The sequence below is a fragment of the Aegilops tauschii genome, chromosome 3 (genome assembly GCF_002575655.3).
Source record: "Aegilops tauschii subsp. strangulata cultivar AL8/78 chromosome 3, Aet v6.0, whole genome shotgun sequence".
Classification (NCBI taxonomy): domain Eukaryota; kingdom Viridiplantae; phylum Streptophyta; class Magnoliopsida; order Poales; family Poaceae; genus Aegilops; species Aegilops tauschii.
Genome location: NC_053037.3, coordinates 3,774,961 through 3,794,918, shown reverse-complemented (window position 1 = coordinate 3,794,918; position 19,958 = coordinate 3,774,961). Strand labels below are relative to the sequence as shown.

Sequence of the window (19,958 nt, the reverse complement as noted above, 5' to 3'; positions counted from 1 at the left end):
CCTTGCCCCGCACATGCCAAATCTTGTCTCCAACGCCCAAAGCGCCTTCATCATGAAACAAAGCATCCAGGAGAAATTCATGTATGTGCGCAGCTTGGCGAGGCGCTTCTAGCGGAATAAGTCTCCAATGCTGCTTCTCAAGCTTGACATCAAGAAGGCGTTCAACTCAGTGAGATGGGATTTTCTGATGGATCTTTTGAGGCACCTTGGCTTTTCGAGCCGATTTCGAGGTTGGGTGTCGGCCCTTCTAGCATCAACATCATCGAGAGTTTTGATCAACGATGTCATCGAACACCCTATCAAGCATGGTAAGGGTTTGACACATGGAGACCCCTATCCTCACTTCTCTTCGTCCTTGCTATCGACCCACTTCGTCACCACATCCTTGCTAAGGTGACGAGCCAAGGCCAGCTGCACCCTATTCTATCTAGAACTGAGACCCTCTGTGCGTCTCTCTATGCAGATGCTGCTGCCATCTTTGTCAAGCCAATAAAAGAAGACATTGAATTCTTGGCATCCACCCTTGCTAATTTCAGAGAGGCGGCAGATCTGGTGACTAACTGCGCCAAGAGTCATGTGGCAGCTATTTGCTGCGATGGCATTGATCTCGATGATATCCTCATGTCCTTCCCAGCCATCCAAACTTCCTTCCCTATGAGATATCTCGGGCTGCCCCTTTTGGTCCGGAGACTTCATAGGGTTCACTACCATCACTCGGAAGACAAGGTGGCCGGAAAGCTCACCCCTTGGCTTGGCAGACACGTTAAGTCACTAGGAGGCATTGTTCTTGTCAAGGCGGTCCTCACTGCTATCACGATCTACCACCTCACTTCTCTGGATCTGCCAGTTGAGGTCATCAAGGCAATTGACAATATTAGACGTGCGTATCTTTGGGTGGGATGTGATAAGGTCACTGGTGGGAAATGCAAAATTAATTGGGAGATGGTTTGCAAGCCCAAGTTATATGGTGGATTGGGCGTCCTCAACCTGCAAAAGTTTGCGACCACTCTCCGTCTACTATGGCTTTGGTTTGAGTGGGCTGATCCCACTAAACCTTGGATTGGCATGGGCACTCCATGCAATGATGATGATAGAAATGTCTTTGCGCCTGCAACTCGGGTTACCATTGGCGATGGTCATCGTGCCACTTTCTGGGAATCACCTTGGCTTGACGGTTTTCGTCCCAAGGATTTTGCTCCGAAGATCTTTGACCTATCCAGGAAGAAAAGAAGGTCTGTCTGCTTGGCTCTCATCATCAATGCTCGGGTCTGCAACATTATTACCTCTCAGGGCCTCATTTTTGAGCATATTGAGCAATTCACCACCCTTTGGGAGAAGCTCTCTAATGTCATACTCACCCCTAGAGTCGACGATACAATTATTTGGAAGTTTACTGAAGAACCGAAGATGGTGTTTACTCTGTGTCTTCTGCGTACAATGCTCAGTTTGAGGGTCTCGTCGCCTCGACCACGATCTCAAACATTTGGAATGCTTGTCCCCCCCACACAAGTGCAACTTTTTGTTTGGTTGATAATCCAGAATAGGGTCAGACTGCCGATAGGTTGCGACGTCGGGGATGGCCGAATTGCAACCTTTACCCTCTTTGCAAGCAGGTTCAAGAGATGGCGCCCGACCTCCTCTTCTAGTGCCGGTTCACAGTGAGAGTGTGGACGGAGATTAAGACTTGGCTTACACTAGTGAACTCAACTTCAATGTGTAAGATCTCTTACAATACCCTAACATATGAACTCAACTTCCACATGCATGGTGGTATTCTCCGGCTTTATTGATGACGAGGTCAAGAAAGAATCCAGCCAATTCCTCTTGAATTGCTCGCATGTGATCTTGTGGTAGGAGTTCATTCCGCATCTCCCACTTCTAATTTGAATAAGGGGGTCAATACATATATATGAATGAAACTCAACATAAATGATGGTAATAAAATAAAATTGTGAATATTTTTTCTTACGCACTTCATATTGTCTTTTAGAGTAGCCCCGCCTATTCTTGGCCGCCGCGTTGTAGATGAACTCGCAGACATAGTATCCACAGTAATTATTCCCAGGTTCCTGCCACAAGCACTTTATGAGAAATAAAGGTCAATCAAACTGATAATGAAGCATTATAAATGGCATTGATGAAAGTAGCTAGAATCAACGGGAGATGCGAGGAACTAGCTAGCTAGTAGTACTTACTTTTGGGTATTTCCATCGCAGATCCCGCGGCAGTCCCGAAACTTGTGCGGTGAATACTTTCCAAACCCTGCGAGACAAAGAAAACAATTACTTGATATCATGAAATGAACAAAGTTGCCGATATGGTGCGATAATGATCGATTCAACTTACTTCTCGAGCATTTTAGACATGTCCGCATAGTCCTCGGGATCTTTTCGTCTTGAGTCTAAGACGTTTACTAGTCCCTGCTCAAGCTTAATCTCTAGGAGAATATTGTGGAAACTGCGCACGCATGCATAACTCATCAATTACATTAATTACTATGCACAAGACAGTAACACTCACTTGAAGTTGTAAGGAAAGAGTATTGTATCTTTGTTTTGATTTATTACCAACGATAGTAGCAAGTTGTCCTCGGTTTCTTTGGCATGAAATTTAACTGTAAATTCATCTATGAGATTTGTGTTAATGAACCCAATATCATACATTTCAGCTTTTCGGCATTCGACGATCTTCAATCTGCATAATATAGTGAGGATAATTATATATACATGCAATGAAAGAGCTGAGCTATATATAGAGACTTAATAACAGAAGTAGTACTTACAGACAGTAGCAAGTGACCGTTAATTTATCGAGGGCCTTTAGATTGAAAAACTGGAAGAACTCCTCAAATGGAACAGACAACTCCTCAATTCCAACGAGGTCATGTTCATTGCTACCTCTTGAGCACTGCGTTAGATTTCCCTTGAAGAGAAAAGGGTGATGCAGTAAAGTAGCGTAAGTATTTCCCTCAGTTTTTGAGAACCAAGGTATCAATCCAGTAGGAGGCTCCTCAAAAATCCAACGCACCTACACAAACAAACAAGAACCTCGCAACCAACGCAATAAAGGGGTTGTCAATCCCTTCACGACCACTTGCGAAAGTGAGATCTGATAGAGATAATATGTTAAGATAAATATTTTTGGTATTTTTATGATATAGATTGGAAAATAAAAGATGCAAATAAAAGTAGATGGAAAACTTATATGATAAAAGATAGACCCGGGGGCCATAGGTTTCACTAGTGGCTTCTCTCAAGATAGCATAAGTATTACGGTGGGTGAACAAATTACTGTCGAGCAATTGATAGAAAAGCGCATAGTTATGAGATTATCTAGGCATGATCATGTATATAGGCATCACGTCCGTGACAAGTAGACCGAAACGATTCTGCATCTACTACTATTACTCCACACATCGACCGCCTCCTGCCTGCCTAGAGTATTAAGTTCATGAAGAACAGAGTAACGCATTAAGAAAGATGACATGATATAGAGGGATAAACTCATGCAATATGATATAAACCCCATCTTTTTATCCTCGATGGCAACAATACAATACGTGCCTTGCTGCCCCTGCTGTCACTGGGAAAGGACACCGCAAGATTGAACCCAAAGCTAAGCACTTCTCCCATTGCAAGAAAGATCAATCTAGTAGGCCAAACCAAACTGATAATTCGAAGAGACTTGCAAAGATAACTTAATCACACATAAAAGAATTCAGAGGAGATTCAAATATGTCTCATAGATAAACTTGATCATAAACCCACAATTCATCGGATCTCGACAAACACACCGCAAAAAGAGTTACATCGAATAGATCTTCAAGAAGATCGAGGAGAACTTTGTATTGAGATTCAAAGAGAGAGAAGAAGCCATCTAGCTAATAACTATGGACCCGAAGGTCTGAGGTAAACTACTCACACTTCATCGGAGAGGCTATGGTGTTGATGTAGAAGCCCTCCGTGATGGATGCCCCCTTCGGCGGAGCTCCGGAACAGGCCCCAAGATGGGATCTCATGGGTACAGAAGGTTGCGGCAGTGGGATTAGGTTTTTGGCTCCGTATCTGATCGTTTGGGCGTAGGTATATAGGAGGAAGGAGTACGTCGGTGGAGCAACGTGGGGCCCACGAGGGTGGAGGGCGCGCCTAGGGGGGTAGGCGCGCCCCCCTACCTCGTGGCTTCCTACTTTGTTTCTTGATGTAGGGTCCAAGTCCTCTGGATCATGTTCGTTCCGAAAATCACGTTCCCGAAGGTTTCATTCCGTTTGGACTCCGTTTGATATTCTTTTTCTGCGAAACTCTGAAATAGGCAAAAAACAACAATTCTGGGCTGGGCCTCCGGTTAATAGGTTAGTCCCAAAAATAATATAAAAGTGAATAGTAAAGCCCAAGAATGTCCAAAACAGAAGATAATATAGCATGGAGCAATCAAAAATTATAGGTACGTTGGAGACGTATCAAGCATCCCGAAGCTTAATTCATGCTCGTCCTCGAGTAGGTAAATGATAAAAACAGAATTTTTGATATGGAATGCAACTTGGCATAATTTCAATGTAATTCTTCTTAATTGTGGTATGAATATTCAGATCCGAAAGATTCAAGATAAAAGTTCATATTGACATAAAAATAATAATACTTCAAGCATACTAACTAAGCAATTATGTCCTCTCAAAATAACATGGCCAAAGAAAGTTCATCCCTACAAAATCATATAGTTTAGTCATGCTCCATTTTCGTCACACAAGAATGCTCTCATCATGCACAACCCCGATGAAAAGCCAAGCAATTCACTAGTGGCTTCTCTCAAGAGCATAAGTACTTTACGGTGGGTGAACAAATTACTGTTGAGCAATTGACAGAATTGAGCATAGTTATGATAATATCTAGGTATGATCATGTATATAGGCATCACGTCCGTGACAAGTAGATCGAAACGATTCTACATCTACTACTATTACTCCACACATCGACCGACTCCTGCCTGCATCTAGAGTATTAAGTTCATAAGAACAGAGTACCGCATTAAGAAAGATGACATGATGTAGAGGGATAAACTCAAGCAATATGATATAAACCCCATCTTTTTATCCTCGATGGCAACAATACAATAAGTGCCTTGCTGACCCTGCTGTCACTGGGAAAAGACACCGCAAGATTGAACCCAAAGCTAAGCACTTCTCCTATTGCAAGAAAGATCAATCTAGTAGGCCAAACCAAATTGATAATTCGAAGAGACTTGCAAAGAGTAACCAATCACACATAAAAGAATTCAGAGGAGATTCAAATATTTCTCATAGATAAACTTGATCATAAACCCACAATTCATGGGATCTCGACAAACACACCGCAAAAAGAGTTACATCGAATAGATCTCCAAGAAGATCGAGGAGAACTTTGTATTGAGATTCAAAGAGAGAGAAGAAGCCATCTAGCTAATAACTATGGACCCAAAGGTCTGTGGTAAACTACTCACAACTCATCGGACAGGCCTTGGAGATGATGTAGAGGCCCTCCATGGTCGATTCCCCTTCCGGCGGAGCGCCGGTGAAGGCTCCAAGATGGGATCTCGCGGATACAGAAGGTTGCGGCGGTGGAAATAGTTTTTCGTGTTGCTCCTGGATGTTTTCAGGGTACGTGGATATATATAGGAGGAAGAATTAGGTCGGTTGACGCTCGAGGGGCCCACGAGGGTGGGGGCGCGCCGGGCACCCTCGTGGCCGCCTCATTTGTTGCTTGACGTCCACTACAAGTCCCCTGGATTTCGTTTGTTCCAAAAAGATCGCTCCCGAAGGTTTCATTCCGTTTGGACTCTGTTTGATATTCCTTTTCTTCGAAACACTGAAATAGGCAAAAAAACAGCAATTCGGGCTGGGCCTCCGGTTAGTAGTTTAGTCCCAAAAATGATATAAAAGTGTAAAGTAAAGCCCATAAACATCCAAAATGGGTAATATAATATCATGGAACAGTAAAAAATTATAGATACATTGGAGACGTATCAAGCATCCCCAAGCTTAATTCCTGCTCGTCCTCGAGTAGGTAATGATAAAAATAGAATTTTTGATGTGGAATGCTACCTAGCATATTTCTCAATGTAATTTTCTTTATTGTGGCATGAATGTTCAGATCCAAATGATTCAAAATGAAAGTTCATATTGAAATAAGAAATAGTAATACTTCAAGCATACTAACTAAGCAATCATGTCTTCTCAAAATAATATGGCATTAGAAGGTTCATCCCTACAAAATCATATAGTTAGGCTATGTTTCATTGTCATCACACAAAATACTCCCATCAAGAACAACCCCGGTTTCAGCCAAGCAATTGGTTCATACTTTTTAACGCGCTTCAGTTTTTTCAACTCTCATGCAATACATGAGCGTGAGCCATGGATATAGCACTATGGCTGGAATAGAATATGATGATGGAGGTTGTGTGGAGAAGACAAAAAAGGAGAAAGTCTCACATTGACGAGGCTAATCAACGGGCTATGGAGATGCCCATCAATTGATGTCAACATGAGGAGTAGGGATTGCCATGCAACGGATGCACTAGAGCTATAAATGTATGAAAGCTCAACAAAAGAAACTAAGTGGGTGTGCATCCAACTTGCTTGCTCATGAAGACCTAGAGCATTTTGAGGAAGCCTATCGTAGGAATATACAAGCCAAGTTCTATAATGAAAAATTCCCACTAGTATATGAAAGTGACAACATAAGAGACTTTCTATATGAAGAACATGGTGCTACTTTGAAGCACAAGTGTGGAAAAGGATAGTAACATTGCCCCCTTTTTATTTTCTTTTTTTGGCCTTTCTTTTTTTCTTTGGCCTTTTTTTGGCCTTTTTTTGGGGACAATGCTCTAATAATGATGATCGTCACACTTCTATTTATTTACAACTCATGAATTACAACTCAAAACTAGGACAAGATATGAGTCTATATGAATGCCTCCGGCGGTGTACAGGGATGGGCAATGAATCAAGAGTGAAATGTATGAAAAATTATGCATGGTGGCTTTGCCACAAATACGATGTCAACTACATGATCATGCAAGGCAATATGACAATGATGATGCGTGTCATGATAAACGGAACGGTGGAAAGTTGCATGGCAATATATCTCGGAATGGCTATGGAAATGCCATAATAGGTAGGTATGGTGGCTGTTTTGAGGAAAATATAAGGAGGTTTATGTGTGATAGAGCGTATCGTATCACGGGGTTTGGATGCACCGGCGAAGTTTGCACCGACTCTCAAGGTGAGAAAGGGCAATGCACGGTACCGAAGAGGCTAGCAATGATGGAAAGGTAAAAGTGTGTATAATCCATGGACTCACATTAGTCATAAAGAACTCATATACTTATTGCAAAAGTTCTATTAGCCCTCGAAGCAAAGTACTATTACGCATGCTCCTAGGGGGGGAAGTTGGTAGGAGTTAACCATCGCGCGCCCCCGACCTCCACACAAGGGAAGGCAATCAAAAGAGCACCCCATGCAATAAATATGTTACACAACTTTTTGTTGGAAATATGCCCTAGAGGCAATAATAAAATGGTTATTATTGTATTTCCTTGTTCATGATAATTGTCTGTTGTTCATGCTATAATTGTATTAACTGGAAACCGTAATACATGTGTGAATACATAGACCGCAACATGTCCCTAGTAAGCCTCTAGTTGACTAGCTCGTTGATCAATAGATGGTTATAGTTTCCTGACCATGGACATTGGATGTCATTGATAACGGGATCACATCATTAGGACTATGACGTGATGGACAAGACCCAATCCTAAGCATAGCACAAGATCGTGTAGTTCGTTTGCTAGAGCTTTTCTAATGTCAAGTATCATTTCCTTAGACCATGAGATTGTGCAACTCCCGGATACCGTAGGAATGCTTTGGGTGTACCAAACGTCACAACGTAACTGGGTGGCTATAAAGGTGCACTACAAGTATCTCCAAAAGTGTCTGTTGGGTTGGCACGAATCGAGACTGGGATTTGTCACTCCGTATGACGGAGAGGTATCTCTGGGCCCACTCGGTAATGCATCATAATAATGAGCTCAATGTGACCAAGTGTTTGGTCACGGGATCATGAATTATGGTACGAGTAAAGTGACTTGCCGGTAACGAGATTGAACAAGGTATTGGGATACCGACGATCGAATCTCGGGCAAGTAACGTACCGATTGACAAAGGGAATTGTATACATGATTGATTGAATCCTCGACATCGTGGTTCATCCAATGAGATCATCGTGGAACAAGTGGGAGCCAACATGGGTATCCAGATCCCGCTGTTGGTTATTGACCGGAGAGTCGTCTCGGTCATGTCTGCATGTCTCCCGAACCCGTAGGGTCTACACATTTAAGGTTCGGTGACGCTAGGGTTGTAGAGATATTAGTATGCGGAAATCCGAAAGTCTTTCGGAGTCCCGGATGAGATCCCAGACGTCACGAGGAGTTCCGGAATGGTCCGGAGGTAAAGATTTATATATGGGAAGTCCTATTTTGGCCACCGGAAAATGTTCGGGATTTTTCGGTATTGTACCGGGAAGGTTCTAGATGGTTCCGAAGTGGGGGCCACCTGCATCGGGGGACCCACATGAACGTGGGTAGTGGGGGCAAGGCCCCACACCCCTGGTCAAGGCGCACCAAGATCCCACCTTAGAAGGAATAAGATCATATCCCGAAGGGATAAGATCAAGATCCCTCAAAAAGGGGGATAACAATCGGTGAGGAAGGGAAATGATGGGATTTCTTTCCCCCACCTTTGCCAACGCCCCAATGGACTTGGAGGGCAAGAAACCAGCCCCATCGACCCCTATATATAGTGGGGAGGCGCATGGGAGCAGCACCCAAGCCCTGGCGCCTCCCTCCCTCCCGTGACACCTCTTCCTCCCCGCTTGCGCTTGGCGAAGCCCTGCCGGGATCCCTCTACTTCCACCACCACGCCGTCGTGCTGCTGGATCTCCATCAACTTCTCCTGCCCCCTTGCTGGATTAAGAAGGAGGAGACGTCCCCGCTCCGTACGTGTGTTGAACACGGAGGTGCCGTCCGTTCGGTGCTAGGATCATCGGTGATTTGGATCACGACGAGTACGACTCCATCAACCCCGTTCTCTTGAACGCTTCCGCTCGCGATCTACAAGGGTATGTAGATGCACTCCTCCCCTCTCGTTGCTAGCATCTCCTAGATTGATCTTGGTGACACGTAGGAAAATTTTGAATTTCTGCTACGTTCCCCAACACTTTTACCATACGTGCATGCTACGGGACTTGCCAACTTCAACACAAGTATTCTTTAAATTCACAATTACCCAACTAGCATGACTCTAATATCACCACCTCTATATCTCAAAATAATTATCAAGCATCAAATTGATCATAGCATCCAATTCACTTCCTATGATAGTTTTTATTATACCCAACTTGGATGCCCATCATTCTAGGACCAATTTTATAACCATAGCAAATACCATGTTGTTCTAAAAGACTCTCAAAATAATATAAGTGAAGCATGATAGATCAACAATTTCTACAAAATCAAGCCACCGCCGTGCTCTAAAAAGTATAAGTGAAGCACTAGAGCAAAAACTGTCTAGCTCAAAAGATATAAGTGAAGCACATAGAGTATTCTAATAAATTCCAAATCATGTGGGTTTCTCCCAAAAGGTGTGTACAGCAAGGATGATTGTGGTAAACTAAAAAGCAAAGACTAATATCATACAAGACGCTCCAAGCAAAACACATATCATGTGGTGAATAAAAATATAGCTCCAAGTAAAGTTACCGATAAACGAAGACGAAAGAGGGGATGCCTTCCGGGGCATCCCCAAGCTTAGGATTTTGGTTGTCCTTGGGTATCTTGGGGTGCCATGGGCATCCCCAACCTTAGGCTCTTGCCACTCCTTATTCCATAGTCCATCAAATCTTTACCCAAAACTTGAAAACTTCACAACACAAAACTCAACAGGAAATCTCATAAGCTCCGTTAGTGCAAGAAAGGAAAACCACCACATAAGGTATTGTAATGAACTCATTATTTATTTATATTGGTGTTAAACCTACTGTATTCCAACTTCTCTATGGTTCATACCCCCCCCCCCCCCCGATACTAGCCATATATGCATCAAAATAAGCAAACAACACACGAAAAATAGAATCTGTCAAAAACAGAACAGTCTGTAGCAATCTGTAACGTTTGAATACTTCTGGAACTCTAAAACTCCTACCAAAATAGGAAGGCCTGGGAAATTTGTCTATTGATCTACAGCCAAACGAATCAACACAAAAGCACACGTTTGTGTGATTTACTAAAATTATTCTCGTGCGTGCAAAAGTTTCTGTTTTTCAGCAGAATCAAATTAACTATCACCGTAGGTTATCCTATAGGTTCTACTTGGCACAAACACTAATTAAAACATAAAACCACATCTAAACAGAAGCTAGATGAAATATTTATTACTAAACAGAAGCAAAAAGTAAGAAACAAAAATAAAATTGGGTTGCCTCCCAACAAGCGCTATCGTTTAACGCCCCTAGCTAGGCATAAAAGCGAGAATAGATCTAAGTAGTGCCATCTTTAATTTTCAGTTTTTTAGCGGGGTCATGCTCGAATCCTGGAGGTTCTTTACGTTTCCCTTCATACTCGGAAATTTTTAGATCTAAAGAATCCAACCACTTATTGCAAAAAGTAATCAACATATTCATGCGGTGAAGATTTCCGCTAACAATCTTAAGAGGTTCAAGAGACTTTTGTAAGATTTTCGTTACTTCGCAAATCTTTTCAAACACTTGTGTTTCTTCTTGGGTAGGATGTGGCCCCCCTTTTTGAGGTAGTGTTCCCACTATTGCCTCTATAATTTCATGCGCAATACTGGGATCAATTTCAATAAAAATTTCCTTTGGCAATGCAATCCAAGAGTTGTCTATGGGACATATTTAGCCCAACATAAAAATTGCGAAGTAAAATTCTAAAATTCACCTCTAGGGTGCAATTACGATAAGATTCCATCATCATATACCAAGCATCTTTTTAAGTTTTCTCCTTGCCTTTGCTTGAAGTGAAGAACTTCAAACTCGGGAGACATAGGAGCGGATAAGGGACTAGCCATGACGACAAGATAAACGATCTAACACACGAGCACACAAAAGGCAAGCGAGAGAGAGAAGATTGGGAAAGAGAGGGCGAATAAAACGGCAAAGGTGAAGTGGGGGAGAGGAAAAACGACAGGCAAATGGCAAATAATGTAATGCGAGGGAGATGAGTTTGTGATGGGTACTTGATATGTCTTGACTTGAGCGAAGACCTCCCCGGCAACGGCGCTCGAAATCCTTCTTGCTACCTCTTGAGCACTGCGTTGGTTTTCCCTTGAAGAGGAAAGGGTGATGCAGTAAAGTAGCGTAAGTATTTCCCTCAGTTTTTGAGAACCAAGGTATCAATCCAGTAGGAGGCTCCTCAAAAGTCCCATGCACCTACACAACAAACAAGAACCTCGCAACCAACGCAATAAAGGGCTTGTCAATCCCTTCACGGTAACTTGCGAAACTGAGATCTGATAGAGATAATAAGATAAGATAAATATTTTTGGTATTTTTATGATATAGATTGGAAAATAAAAGATGCAAATAAAAGTAGATGGAAAACTTATATGATAAAATATAGACCCGGGGGCCATAGGTTTCACTAGTGGCTTCTCTGAAGATAGCATAAGTATTACGGTGGGTGAACAAATTACTGTCGAGCAATTGATAGAAAAGCGCATAGTTATGAGATTATCTAGGCATGATCATGTATATAGGCATCACGTCCGTGACAAGTAGATCGAAACGATTCTGCATCTACTACTATTACTGCACACATCGACCGACTCCTACCTGCATCTAGAGTATTAAGTTCATAAGAACAGAGTACCGCATTAAGAAAGATGACATGATGTAGAGGGATAAACTCAAGCAATATGATATAAACCCCATCTTTTTATCCTCGATGGCAACAATACAATAAGTGCCTTGCTGACCCTACTGTCACTGGGAAAGGACACCGCAAGATTGAACCCAAAGCTAAGCACTTCTCCTATTGCAAGAAAGATCAATCTAGTAGGCCAAACCAAACTGATAATTCGAAAAGACTTGCAAAGATAACCAATCACACATAAAAGAATTCAGAGGAGATTCAAATATTTCTCATAGATAAATTTGATCATAAACCCACAATTCATCGGATCTCAACAAACACACTGCAAAAAGAGCTACATCGAATAGATCTCCAAGAAGATCGAGGAGAACTTTGTATTGAGATTCAAAGAGAGAGAAGAAGCCATCTAGCTAATAACTATGGACCCGAAGGTCTGTGGTAAACTACTCACAAATCATCGAAGAGGCCTTGGAGATGATGTAGAGGCCCTCCGTGGTCGATTCCCCCTCCGGCGGAGCGCCAGCGAAGGCTCCAAGATGGGATCTCGCGGATACAGAAGGTTGCGGCAGTGGAAATAGTTTTTCGTGGTGCTACTGGATGTTTTTGGGGTACGTGGATATATATAGGAGGAAGAAGTAGGTCGGTTGACGCTCGAGGGGCCCACGAGGGTGGGGGTGCGCCCACCCCCAGGGGGCGCGCCGCGCACCCTTGTGGCCACCTTGTTTGTTGCTTGACGTCTACTCCAAGTCCCCTGGATTGCGTTTGTTCCAAAAAGATCGCTCCCGAAGGTTTCATTCCGTTTGTACTCCGTTTGATATTCCTTTTCTTCGAAACACTGAAATAGGCAAAAAAACAGCAATTCGGGCTGGGCCTGCGGTTAGTAGGTTAGTCCCAAAAATGATATAAAAGTGTAAAGTAAAGCCCATAAACATCCAAAACGGGTAATATAATAGCATGGAACAATCAAAAATTATAGATACGTTGGAGACGTATCATTGATCCTCTTTAACTTTTAGCGTCAAAGTATAGATTTTCTTCCCAGCTGACAACTTTCTGCAGGTTTCCATGTACCAATCATGGAATCTTCGCATCATTGTTGTTAGAGTTGTTCCATCTTTGATGAGAGGCTTCTCGTACTCGTATTTGAATTCGTCCACCTCCATTATATCAAAATGTGCATCGTCGTAATCTCCAGGATTGGTACCGGGCAAGATCCCCGGAAGATTAGCGACGATATCGCTAGACACCTTGAGCAGGGGGCACAATTGGTTTGCTTGTTCACCGAGCTGGGGAATTTTTTCCCAGTTCTTCGTTCTAGTAACCTTTTGTCATTGCAAGTACTTCCCGACTGCTTCGCTTCCTTATATGTCTTTTCAGTAATGCGCTCATAGTTGGTTTGCGGCGGATACGGTGGTGGTCGCTGCAGGGCATCCAAAGTGCGCTTCGCTTTCACCGGATCTATCTTCTCCTCCGGAGGTGGATGTCTCTTAGCTCTTTGCGTTGCGAAGTAGTCCTTCACTTGGGCTTGACAGATCTCCTCGTTTTCCTGTTCGGTCATCTCGTATGGTAACTTCTCTGGAGTCTTGAGAGATGGACCAAATCTGTATTGCCTCCCGCCTGTACTGCTAGACGCCGGAGCAGGCCGAGCGGTTGCGGCTTTCTTCTTTAGTTGCTTATCAGGCGGAGGAGAAGGACTGCGACGCGCCGGATCAGCCGGAGCGGCGGCGGGTCTCTTCCGCCCTTGCTGACGAGGCGAAGAAGGAGAAGGCTGGCTTGTCGGGCACGCCGACGCAGGCAGAGAAGGAGGCGTAGTGCTGCCACGCGCCGGAGAAGGAGGCGGAGTGCCCTGATCACTCGCCGGAGGAGCAAGCGGAGGAGGAGGCGGAGTGCCTTGACTCGCCGGAGGAGGAGGAGGCGGAGGTGTCCAGTTCGGAAGGTTGATGAGCTCCTTCCGCCATAGGCATGGAGTCTTCAAAGCAGAACCTAGCCGAGTCTCCCCTTCACCGGTAGGGTGGTCAAGCACGAGCTCCTCAAATCCCTCTGTTATTTCTTCCACCGTCACCCTAGCATATCATTTTGGAATTGGACGGCAGTGAAAAGTTGCACCAGGTTCAGGAGGTTGAACAGAGCCGACAGCCGCCTTGACTTGTGGTTCTGCCATTGCGTCATAAGGTGGCAATGTTGAGACTCCGTGATAGCATCCACGGGGTAGCTAGCAGCAGCCGTGAAGATAGGCTCCAGCTGAAGCAGCTCGGTGGAAGCCACGCTGCTTCTCCGCTGATATGGCGGGGTAGCTTCGGGGGTAGCTTCGGTAGGTCGCTTGCTTCGAACTGCATCTTGTTCCTCTAGCTTCTGTACCCTTGCATGCAGCTCCTACAGTTTGCTCTGCTCCACTTTCCACCTCCTCTCTTGGCATTTGTAACCGCCTGCATCCGGAAACCCAGCCTTCCACGGAACGGAGCCTGGCGTGCCTCGTGTCCGTCCAGGGTGCTCAGGATTCCCGAGGGCCATTGTGAGCTCGTCCTTCTCTATGTCTGGAACGAACGTCCCTTCTTGCGCTGTGTTAATATAGTGCTGAAGCTTTGTGAGGGGTATTCACAGTTGCTCCCTCGTCCAAACGCACTTCCCTGTTATAGGGTCCAAGGTTCCGCCAACCCTGAAGAACCAAGTCCGGCAATGGTCTGGCCAGTTCAGTGTCTCTGGTTCAACCCCTTTATCAAGCAGGTCGTTCTCAGCCTTGGCCCACAACGGTCGGGCTTTGAGGTAGCCACCTGACCCCGTGCGATGGTGATGCTCCTTCTTCGTAGCATTTATCTTGTTTATCGCTGACATCTTCTTACTCCTCTCCAATGTCTTGTTGGCCACAAATGCGTCCCATTGATCTCTGAGCTTCTCAAATCGGCCGACGAATTCTGGTGTCTTTTTTTGTCGACAAACTTTGCTTTCAGCTCATTCTTCCACCTCCTGAATAGTTCTGGCATCTTCTTGAACGCAAAGGACTTGATCATTGGCTCCATAACTGGATTCTCCGGATCCTCCTCTTCTGGTAGGGTGAAATTTACCTTCAGCACTTTCCAAAGATCCTCTTTCTGTCTATCTTCGACAAAAGAAACTTGAAGCTCTTCATCCTTAGGCTGATTCCATAGCTCGATGCTGATCGGGATCATGTCCCTAACAAGAACCCCACACTGAGCAGTAAATGCGTCCTTGGTCCGGAGGGGTTCAATTGGTTGGCCATCGCGCGCGATTGCTATGAGCGTGAACCTTTCATCTGAGTGCAACTTTCTGCTCGGGCCTCGTCTCTTTACCGAAGTTGTCCTCGATCCGGAGGGCTAGAAATAAGAAGAAAGACGAGAGTTAATATGTGTAGATACCAAAACAATGATGTAAGGGAACGCAGCAGAAAACAAAAATTTTCCGACCTACGCACCAGCCCAGGACCACTATGGAGACTGCATACATGGTTTGATCTTTTTCGTTACCGACTCGTAGTGCAGCGGGAAGTAGAGTCGATGACGATCGGCGGTGCAGATCCCCGCAGCTAGGATTTACAACCTCCCAACCGCGAGGATGTATACCCTCATCTGCTCCTCAGACAGCCCTCTAGGAGGCGGTCGAACAGCCCCCCGGACGGTGTCGCGGACAGCCCTTCGGGAGGACCTTCGAAACTCGAACGGTCACTCGGACAGCCCTTCGGGAGGACCTTCGAAACTCGGACGGTCACACGGACAGCCCTTCGGGAGGCACTCACGAACTAAGACCGAAACTACAATCTCTCTACAGAGTTGCACACATACGGTGTCATCTATCCGGCAGGGCTTCGCGGTCCAGAACTAGTTCCTGCCGGAACCCAGACATCCTTACGGCTCTACGAAACTCTTTTCGTGGGAGGGAGAGAAGAAGCCAGATAATGCATGGCATGTGTATGAGAGCAAGGGATGAGTGTGGAGGGCTGCCCCTCCACCTCTATTTATAGGAAATCCCAAGGGGGTAGGGTAGTTTCACAAAAAACCCAAAATGCACATGAATGAAGTCCTTCCACAAGGACCTAGGAGTGAAACCAAGGAACAAGAGGGTCCCCAAGGGGGGATACCCCATGTGGCCGGCCACACCCTCATGAGGGGCCCAAAAATGGCTCCTATCCATCCATGTCATCCCCAAGATCTTTTGGAGCAAAGCCCCAAAAGGTGGCTTTCCATAAAGTAACCATAAAGCTGATTTTCACTATTCACGACGACATTTTTCAGCGTCTGATCGAACTGAAAATATTTATGTGGGCTAAGAACATTTCCAGTACCCACTAAAATGATTTTCAACGCGTTCCGAAACAATTCCGGTTTTAGTGATTTTCATCTGCGAAACGCATCTGAAGTGGCTCCGGCAGCTCCAGAACATTTCCGGTTTTTATCTCAGAAAATTCCAAAAAGCTTCCAGAATGATTCTGGCATCCTCCAAGAATTATCAGGCATGTGCCGAAACCAATTTGACTTAATGGTGTATCCCGAAACAACTTTTCGGTATCATCGAAACTTATCCGATGACCTCTCTCTGCGGTACGATTCCGCTGTCTGAAACTTTTCGGTGTCCGAAACTTTTTCGGTGATTTTCTCTCAGACTCCCTGTCTAGTATTCAGCAGATAGATGACCCTTAAGTGTGTGACCCTATAGGTTCGGTGAAGTATAGACATGACCCGGAACCCCTTCCGATCAATGATCAACATCGGAGCCGTGGACACCCATATTGACCCCTATACCCACACGAATAAATATTCGAGTGAACCTCCAGTTGCCGTGTGCTATTCCTGTTGCTTCGCGATATGTTACAAATACCCGAGGTGAGACATGTTGGCATTCCCGTGGATCAACAACTTGTCCACTATGCTAGTTACCTCGTTACCGGTATTGTTCTCTTTTCTCGTTATCGTGTTCCGGCATCCCCGTGATCAAATCACAAAGCGTCTGGCCAGACGATGATGGATACCGTAACACCGAGAGGGCCCAGAGATATCTCTCCATCGTCGGAGGAGCAAATCCCAATCTTGAGCTATCAGGTTACTTGACACACTTTTCCATGAACCCGTAAGCCGCCGTAATAGCCACCCAATTACGGATGACGTTTAACAAACCCCAAAGTTCATGAAGCAAGCATGAAGAAACTCGATACTCTCATGGTCTAAGGAATCATGCAAACGTTAACCATCTCTGTGTTATGTACCAATAAACTTGTGACGAATGAATCTCATAGCATAACATCATGCCGGGTCGATTCAACACAAATGTTCTCTTAACATTATGCCCTCAAGGTTGCTGACATAGACATGCCCATGATCAGGAAAACATAATCATCATGCAACACTTGAGCTAGTCTTAGAGGCCAGACTAGGAATACATTTTACCGTTTATTATTCCACACGTGCATATGAGTCTTCCTCCGAGCCTCGTGGTTATTGCAGACTCGAGAACCATAGCAGTTATAGCATGGAACATAAACATAATTATGAACTCGGAGATAAATAATATCATTTATTATTGCCTCTAGGGCATATCTCCTACAGACTCCCACTTGCACTAGAGTCAATAATCTAGTTAATGCTAATGCACTTTACACCTGTGGCACACCGGTGTAAATATGCTTCGCTTGTGGTATAGCCTGATGTCCAACGGATCTGACGACTTCAGTTCCTTGTGTATCTTTGCATGTCCTCGCGTTTTCACGTTTTCACAAAAATTCATATTTTGTGTGGACTTGGCTTTGTATGTATGTGAATCACAGGTCGAACCTGGATTCCTCAGACTGAGTTATGGAGCAACTACCTGCAGTAGTGTCCCATTGTCAAAAGCCATCTTGGAACTATACTAAGTTCATGAATGAACTATATGATTCAACATCTTCTTTGTCGCTTCTAAAGCGTCTAACATACTTAGCCCTTGTTATAGAATTCGCCACAGTAACTAGTTTGAACAAGTTCCAACTAACTGTGCCACCACATTGTGTGTTACACAAAACCCTTAACTTAAATGGAAAATCGCACGGTGAAAAGATGAAGACTATCGATGTAACATTTTACAACGAACTCTTCATGATCTCCGCTTGCAAGAAAACATATCATCAGTACTTACTCTAGTACTCAATGACATCTTTCACTGTTGTCCCACGATCAGTACTTTGATCACTTTAGTATCCATACTCGCAACACCTTGGGAGTATCGGACATATCTGGTTGTTCTACATACCATGGAATACATGATTAATCCAACCACAAAAGTGTGTGGAATCTGCATCATGTATTTTACTCATCAGTGTTTTGGGACACCGAGTCTTGCAAAAACTCCTTCCATGTGACTTTGGCAAGAATCACTCCTTGGCGTTTTAAATGCTAAAAGGTTTTAGCATCTTGTCAATATGTATTCATTGCTTAGCCCCATTAGGTAAATCTATCTCCATAGATCATCATGCCTAATATTGAGGCTATTTAGCCTAAGCACTTCATCGAAAAACTATTTTCAAATGAAGTCCTAATTCGTGTCAAGAAATTTATTTCCAATTACCAATGTGCCAAGCACATAAGGTTTTTAGAAATATTATTACGCTCCCACTTACTTTCTTGAATTACAAGCATCTTCGTTACCCATTGATGAAGTCAAAACCCCTTTGACCATTTCATCAAAACACGAAGATTCCAACTCCATTTTGCTCTCTTCTGTCCATTGCTGGAACTCTGAAGTTTGCATACCTACTAGCATCCTCTGGATCGACAAGTTACTTTGGACTGTATCATATACAAGTCCTAGCTTTCATTTCCATCAGATGGAAATCCTTTTATCATCCATGTTTCATATCTCATGATTGAAATATGTATTAATTGCTAGTTCAACCCGAACCGACTTTAAGCATCGCTACGATGAAAACAACCTCATCGTAGTCAACTCTTGAACTTGTTATTTCAACAAGTCGAGCTTTATGGATAAAACATTTTTATCCATATCAGTTTTAAGTTCCATAAATATTCGTTAGACTCTAAGTCTTCCGAAAGGTGTATCAAGGTTTTAATCTTGAATCACTTATATGGAAACCAACTTGGGTTGTATTGGCATTTAGCCAATTCCGGAGTCAGGGCCCATCAACGCTTCCTTGTGTATCGTAGGTATAATGTTGTCTAACAACAATATCTCGTTTGCGCACCTGAGAGGTTTGCACGAGCCTTGCCTACGTGGTTCAGCTGCAAGTTCGACCGAAGTTCATACATTTTATTGTAGAGACTTCCGTATCAGTCGCAGTAGGAAACTCTGGAATTACTTCCAAGGTCTCTTTCCTTTGATCTGATGACTTAGATACTGTTTATCTCGTCGAGTTGCACTATTCTCCCACTCACCTTTTTGAAAGAACCATTCTCTTTAAAAGCACACCGTTTCGCGGCAAAACTATTTGCCTCGGTATAGTGAGGGAGGAATACCCAACATTTTGGTATAACCTACAAAGTAGCACTTGTCTGATTTGGAATAGGTTTGTAACCTTTTACACAAGCCCCATATTCCAAATGTTAAGAAAAGATATAACATGGTTGGGCGTACCATACCATGGCTTCATTTCAACAGACCCGATGTAACTCTTTTCAGTGTAAAAGCCGCAGTCTCTAAAGCATCACTTTAAAAGGGATAATGGCAAATTTATTTATGTCATCTTTGACCTTACCATGTCATAAATGGTTTGATTACATCTCCACGGACTTTCCACTTGCAGTGGTGTTCCGGGAGGTGCAAGTTATGAAACCCCTTTCACAACTCATCAGACATTCGCTAAACATGTAACTCAAATATTCCTTTGTGCAATCAAATTGCAGAAACATAATTTTCTTGTTACAATAACTTCTACTTCATTTTTGAGAACCTTTCGAATGATTTCAAAAGATCCAGACTTACGTCTCATCAAGTAAATATCCATATATCTACTTGAGTCATTTCTGAAGATAAATAAATCCACCACTAACAACACTTATCGGACTACACACATCAAATGTATGATCACTAATAAGTTTGTTGTT

General features: G+C 43.8%; 1 protein-coding gene across 1 annotated transcript; it reads left to right on the top strand.

Annotated features, from left to right (window-relative positions):
* Window positions 1–127: 127 nt before the first annotated feature.
* LOC109748768 (uncharacterized) lies at window positions 128–13,728 on the top strand. Its single transcript, XM_020307791.1, has 3 exons — window positions 128–308; window positions 464–945; window positions 13,546–13,728. Exons 1-3 carry the CDS (start codon window positions 128–130, stop codon window positions 13,726–13,728), a joined length of 846 nt encoding a protein of 281 aa, XP_020163380.1.
* The last annotated feature ends 6,230 nt before the right edge of the window (window positions 13,729–19,958 follow it).

Excerpts from the sequence above, each read along its gene's own strand:
- LOC109748768 (XM_020307791.1), top strand. The coding sequence starts at position 128 with ATGCTGCTTCTCAAGCTTGACATCAAGAAGGCGTTCAACTCAGTGAGA. Across the intron at positions 309-463 it reads CGAACACCCTATCAAGCATG|ATGCTGCTGCCATCTTTGTC; the intron begins GTAAGGGTTTGA and ends CTCTCTATGCAG. Across the intron at positions 946-13,545 it reads GCAAAATTAATTGGGAGATG|ACGCCGGAGCAGGCCGAGCG; the intron begins GTTTGCAAGCCC and ends CTGTACTGCTAG.